Source organism: Lactuca serriola, chromosome 5 (genome assembly GCF_051521515.1).
Source record: "Lactuca serriola cultivar US96UC23 chromosome 5, Lser_US96UC23_V15, whole genome shotgun sequence".
Lineage (NCBI taxonomy): Eukaryota > Viridiplantae > Streptophyta > Magnoliopsida > Asterales > Asteraceae > Lactuca > Lactuca serriola.
The window spans coordinates 78337242-78344123 of NC_136412.1; the positions used below are offsets into that span (position 1 = coordinate 78337242).

Genomic DNA, 6882 nt, shown 5'->3' on the forward strand with positions numbered 1-6882 from the left:
TTAATGAAGACTTGCGACGATGAATATTCATAGTAATATTTACGATGATACATGATGAACAGATGTTTATAAATGATACCAAATTTTTTATACGGAAAGTTAAAAACTTTTTGAGATATGAAATGTGAATTTAACTTCTTGGTACATAGTCATAATTGCTTTAAAAACCTTCTTACGACAAATGTTTAAATTGTTGGTGGATAGGATTTTAATATTGAGTTATGACGATGAATATGAATATGTATTAACATATATAAAAAAAGATGAATATTCATTATCATGTTTATGATGCTGCATATGCATATATTCTTATGAACGAAAGATTGAGTATGCAAAATAATAATAAGAACGTTACATAGCTCTGATACCAAATTTAAAGACATGACGAAATTAATAAAGATTAAGAGAAGATTATACCTGAATGATGTGTTGGATTATATTGATGATGGATTATGTTGATTAATTGGGTGATTATGTGGATAGTTTTGGATAGGGCTCTGTTATTCAGAAATAGACAAACTATTTCAACAGAGGAAGAACTTTGATATTCAACTCAAGCCTTAAACACTCAAATATCTCCTGTTTATTTCTTATGGGCAAAAGCCCTATTTATAGGCTCGAAAGAGTCTTACAATTATTGTTGCAATCGTATGATTGCAATATGACAAACATATATTTACATTTTAGACCCCTAGACTATGGAGGGTCTTACACTTTATGTTTCATCCTAGCGACACTACTTTATGTCATATTCTACAGACAAATACAAACAATAATTATACAACGACAAATAACAAATAATAATTCCAGGGGGTAGAGAAATGGAGGAAAAGTAAGCATGTAGAAAAATAAAAAAACCATATCGAACGCACAACGTATGACACATACAAATATGACCTATGCTAATCCACTACACTTATAATAGACCACACCTACAAAAAGTGTCATCTCCTTCGTGGCTAACCTCATGATAGCATCCTAACTTCCTTCTTTGACATCATTTCCTCTTCTTACCATCAATCGTTATCTTTTCGACCCTTCTAATTGGCATTGATAGCCTCCTTTTGACATGTCCACCACCACATTTTTCCTTCCCTCAAAATTTGATGATCGACACCACCCTAAATGTATTCTTGATTTCCACATTCGTTATCTTATACAACAATGTTCTACCGCATGTCCACCACATCATCCTAAATTTTGCTACTTCTATCTTCCTACCATGCTCTCTGCTTAACTAATAGTCAGATCCATATATCATAAATGGTCTAACTGCCATCTTGTACGATTTTCCCTTTGGTTTCTGCAACATCCATTCTTCGAAAGTGCTTATTTGGTGAATTCAAGGAAATTAAGAAAAACCTTAGTTCGCGACACGCACTTTCAAATGTCACGTCGCGTGCAGTGTTAAATGTCACGATGTGGAGTTGGATGGAGCGCAAACCCTAATCTCGGGCCTTGAGCCCTATATAAGGAAACTAACTTCTAAGGTTAGTCATTTCCTTTAGCATCCATCTCCGAAAATCCTTAAACATCAAAACCTTTGCCTCTCTTCTTCCTCCTTGTGCCTTGGTGGTGTATTGGTGACATTCGGTGAAAAATCAAGTGCCTTTTGTGCTCAAGATCCAAAGTAACCTCCTGTGGACCTTTGTAAGTTGTCAAGTTCCTGCCTTTTTGTGTTTTACTTCAAAGACATTTGTGTTTTACTTCTCTTTTTAGCTTGATATCTTATAGATTTCATTTTCTTTTTATTTTGTATCCAATCTCCTATTCATCTCCTCGTGTGTCATGACCTTCGTTATTACTGCCACTTTCTTTGACTCTCTTTTTAGGCCTCATTCTTCCAATGTCTCTTCATTGTCTTCACTACACTTAAAAACTCCTTAAAACAAGTTTGTTTAACCTAAACCTTAGCTTGACCATCTTGCTCCACCATCACAATTGTTCTTTGGCGACATACTAAGTTTGTCTTTGGCTACCTCTTCGATCTTGACCCATACTATTCCACAGTTGCTTTGCATTCCTTGCATGTTTAGCACTAGCTTTCACTTCCACAATCACTTTATCTCTAAAAGCCTCGATTGTTTCCTTTTCAAGTTTTTTCAAAGAATCATTGGTCTATGTACTCCCTTTGCATGCTCCTCGAGAGAAATCCATAGCAAACAATTTGTTGTGATGCATAAGCTTTCTAAAAATAAGATCACCTTACAATCTTTTCATACCTACGCAACTATATGTTTTCAATTTAGGTGTTATGTCCTTCTCTTTGGAAGGTAGTAAAAATAACATCCATTTGCAAACGAGTTTATGACCAAATCATGTGTTGTAGCAAACTTAAGAAGCGAGCGACCCTCATCATTCCTAATACCGAAATTGTAGCCTCTATGTACACACGTACGCCCGACTATCTATGTGTCTAAATTGTAGACAACAAAATTATAGCCTCCATGTATGACCATCACATCATGTGTCAAGACACCCACTTCATTCCTTACCTTTTCTAGTTCTAATACTACTACTTATACCCATTACACTATATAGCTTTTAACCTCTTCCATTTAGTCTCTTAAATACAAGCTATGCCACTTTCATTTCCTTAAAACCTTCATTACATCTGCCGACTTCCCATTCGAAGAACCTACATTTATGGTATATCTTCTCAACTTAATATCCTCTACTGTATACAGCACTACCCCTTCCCCTAGAAATCCATGTCTCAATACTTAGCAGACATGACCTTGATCTACAAAGATACTAGGATGCGCAAAAGGAAAGCAAGCTAGGATAAATGAAGACCTATAGTTATTTTAGGAAATAAGCATCATACACAACTTCTACACCCTTCATACTTTGATGAACTTTTAACATGATGTGGATATTCTAAATCATACTATACATGAATTCAACCATCTATAGGTAAATCGATTTGATCTTTAAATTACAACCATCTACAACTACAAAATCTAGCCTAAAAAGATTATTTAAGACATAAATCAAAGCATGTTATATTATATATAAGCAAACTTGTATATAAATCACAACCAAAGTAAAGCATGGTCAAGTAAAAGGAGCATTAGTCCCCATATATATACTAGAAACTGAAAACAAAACTTCAACTTGCATTAAAAAAAATACGTTGCTATAATAGTTTTATGATATAGTTGCCACAATAACAAAAATAACATATTAATACGGTTTTATGGTTGAAAAAGTAACCATGTCCTAAATTAAACATTAAAACAGACCCAAGTTAGGCTCCATTGGTACCAGATTTACCAGGTTCAAGCAGCTGCAACTTTATGAAACTTGTTTGGTCGATTTCCAGAATTATTATTGTCTCTCGATCGATTATTTTTCCCATTAAATTGTCTTCCACCTCTGTTGTTCTTTCCTCCTCCCCTAATAAACAAGATTTTTTATAATTTGTAATTATTAAAAAAATAGGAAAAACATCAAATATGTTATTAACTTAGCCACTAAAGTTTGAATACAGAAAATCAGTGTAGTTTATCCATTTTATAGATTTAGCCATTGAGCTTACTATATTTTATAACTATTAATATCACGCTAGTGGCTAAATCGATAAAAATATAAAATAGTAAAAAGAAAAGTTTTAAAAAATATATAAATTAACCTGCTCCAATTGCCTTTATTATTTCCTCGGAATTTCTCTTGACCACGGAGCATATTCCAGTACTCCTTTTCAGCTTCCCCTGAAAACAATTTACACATTTACCCTTACTTCTCCATATTTCTCATACCACAAATAGGAAAAAGAATAAATAAATTAAGATTTAAATTGAAATACAAAGATTTTTCATTTTTGCATTTAAAACATGAAATGTTTTAACTTACCTGTTACTGTATCTAAAATAGCAACATAATTTTTCACAATCAGACCACCTTCTTCAGCAAGAACAGCAGCAGCACGTGCTTTCTGTGAACCCTCTGCTTCTTCAAACCTAATGTATCCTGATTCCTCCCCCATCTTGAAATCAATATACTGAAAAAAAAAATGGACCCCACTTTATAAAAATCAAAAACAAAATATAAAAATAAATTATCACATACCTTAACTGTACCAAACTTTTGGAACACACTTTTGAGATCCTCACGTAAAACAACATCCTTATTGTCTTTGTACATGTCAGCAGACAATTTCTTAGTCTCTGTTTTTTCCTCACTCTCAGGAGAAGACTCCTTTTTATCTTCAGTACCCAATTCCATGGAATCAGGTTTCCCTTCTGTTTCCAATTTTACCTCATTACCCTTTTCAACTGAAGGATCTTCAGATGTAGTGCTCTTCAACTTAAACGCAACAATTAACCCTTTTGGGTATCTGTTAACATCACAATTTAAAAGATATTTAGACAAATATCTTGAATGAAAAGTTAAACAAGACTTTATAGTTACTTACTCTTCTTCTTGAGGACTGTTTTTACGATTTTGTAGCATGTTTCGGCGAGTTGACTCGGCTTCTTCTTCTTTAGCTCTTTGCTCATCGAACTCTTTCCTGAAATTGGTAAAAGGAAAGATAAAGACACAAAGTTAGGATCTCGAGAATCAGAGATACTTTTCAATTAAGAAATGACACAAAGTTATGGCTTACTTTGGTTTTAGTGCCAACTCAGCACCTCTAAAAGTCAAGCTTTGTGTCAAAATCTTTGTGGCATCCTCTTCACATGAGAACTCAACAAGAGCAGTTCCACAAAATACCCTTTTATCACCAACATGTCGAGGTAACCTCACACTGTTAACCTGAATTAGGAATAAGAAAAGTATGCTGAGATTCAATTTTTAAAAAAAAAAAGAGAGACATAGGAAATAGGAAGAAGATGTGATATGAAGCATCCTTTTTACCTTGGCAGATTGTCCAAAAAAGGATTCGACCTCTTCAAGCTTTACATCATACTCAATTGGTGATGCAGCAATTGTTCTACTATCTAATTGCTCAATTGCCACTTCTTCTTTTGGGAGTTCTGTGGTCCTTCCAACCTTCTTTCCTGAAAGATAAATAGTTGTACAGATCAATACATAAGAAATCAAGTATTAATAATTAGAAGAAAGATTTAATATCAGAGAAGCCATGGCTTCTGTAAACTCATACTCACCATCTTCAGAAATTTTAAGAGTAGTTGAGTTCTTTAATGTCTCAGCCACAGCTTCCACTGTATCTTCTGGAACATCTTCAGCTTTTGCATCTCCTAATCCAAGATGACCTCTCATCCGGGAGAAAGAACATATCAATGTCAAGCTTACCACTGTACTTTTTGTTAAGTAAAGCATGAGTATCCAAGACAAGTTCACGTTTTTATATTCAAACAGAGACAGAAACACAAAAATGACAATATTATAGCAATCTTTTCTGCGTTTTAACTTAAGTACTTAACATCTAACACGAACTTCAACTTCAGCACCATCGATTTAGATATTTAATCGGTCACACTTTCAACTTCACAGGTTCTTATAGATAAACTATACAACAAAAGGTAGCCAATACCTTGACCTTATGACAAATACCACAAGTACCATAATGATAGAACTAGATTTGCTACAAAATCAATATTAAATGAATCTGAACTAGGCTTGACCTCAACGCTAAATATGTGTCTGTTTACTGTGTTTTAACTTAACATTGAAAGGAGCAGATGGATTATAAAGAACAGGTAGACAAGCATATGCAGATGAAAAAGGATACTGCCATCTTCACTCTCAGTAATTGTATTCTTAAGAAAATTATCCCTTGGAAGGTTACTATCACTGAAATAGAACTCGACCTGCGAAAAGATTATCAATGGTTAACAAAAAACACAGACTTGGTGAAGTTATTCAGCTGTATTAGAGATAAATCTCCGAGTTCAAACCTGTCGAATCACTTTCTTAACGGTTTCTTCATCCAATTGCTTCGCTACCATTTTCGCAATCTGTGTATGAGAGAGAGAAAGAGAGGCAGAGGAAAAGAAGATGCAGCGGGGAGTGCGGGAGCGATTTTAGGGTTTTGATTTGTGAAGACGAGGGTTTATGGAGGGCGTGGTTGTTTCAGTTAATTGGGGAAAATTCGAAAGCACGCCTCCACTTTTAATGGGTTTGACCAAACGGACCCTAAGAAATAACCATTAACAAAAATATCGTATATCAATAATGGAATCATTTATTATATTTTATTGTTGTCTTTTTAATAAGATTAAAAATATAAAAATAACTTTAGTCTAAAATTGTCGTTTATCCATAGTCATGACACATTCGAAACTAGTTTTTCATTCATATGGTCTCTATGATTTAAGTTAAAGAAATGGATTTTCAAATTGGGTCTGCTTTCAGTAGTTCTGGAGTCATCAGCATCTTGATAAATACACATAACAACAATCAGCAATAAGATTCAACTAGTCTAGCATGCGCCATATTATGACACATGTAATATAGTGAGGAAACTCACTTAAATCGAAGACTAAAGGAAACACATCTTCACTCCCGCCCCCGCGAACCAATAGCACCAAACAAAGATAAATCATTAATCAATAATACAAGTCCTTCAAGTTTGACCCAAAGTCAGACTGGTTAACGATTAATGGTTAACAAAAGTCAACGGTCAACCAAGTCAACACTCACCATGACGTGGAGACCTCTTGGCCACATTGTGTGCATGTCAGGACAAAACAGTCGACATGCAGGACTCTACCACGATGTGGCAAGCCCTTAGCCACGTCGTGGTCCGTTGTCAAAGGCCATATTCTTCATTAAGAGCTTAATCCTTACATATTTAAACCCATAACTTTAGATCTGGTCCTTTTCAATGACTTAATGGGTAAAGTTTCCAACTTTATCCATTAGAACCTCACCCTAAGGCAAGATCTAAAACTCTAAGTACATTAAGTCTGTAAT

The 6882-nt window shown here is 34.4% G+C and overlaps 1 protein-coding gene across 1 annotated transcript; it reads right to left on the minus strand.

Annotated features, from left to right (window-relative positions):
• Positions 1–3099: 3099 nt before the first annotated feature.
• LA1 (La protein 1) lies at positions 3100–6055 on the minus strand. Its single transcript, XM_079000533.1, has 10 exons — positions 5865–6055; positions 5699–5777; positions 5112–5261; positions 4861–5003; positions 4610–4758; positions 4418–4513; positions 4072–4339; positions 3856–4003; positions 3635–3713; positions 3100–3399 (listed from the first exon to the last, which is right to left on the minus strand). The coding sequence occupies exons 1-10, from the start codon at positions 5913–5915 to the stop codon at positions 3282–3284; spliced, it is 1281 nt and encodes a 426-aa protein (XP_078856659.1). The 5' UTR covers positions 5916–6055; the 3' UTR covers positions 3100–3281.
• Positions 6056–6882: the final 827 nt, after the last annotated feature.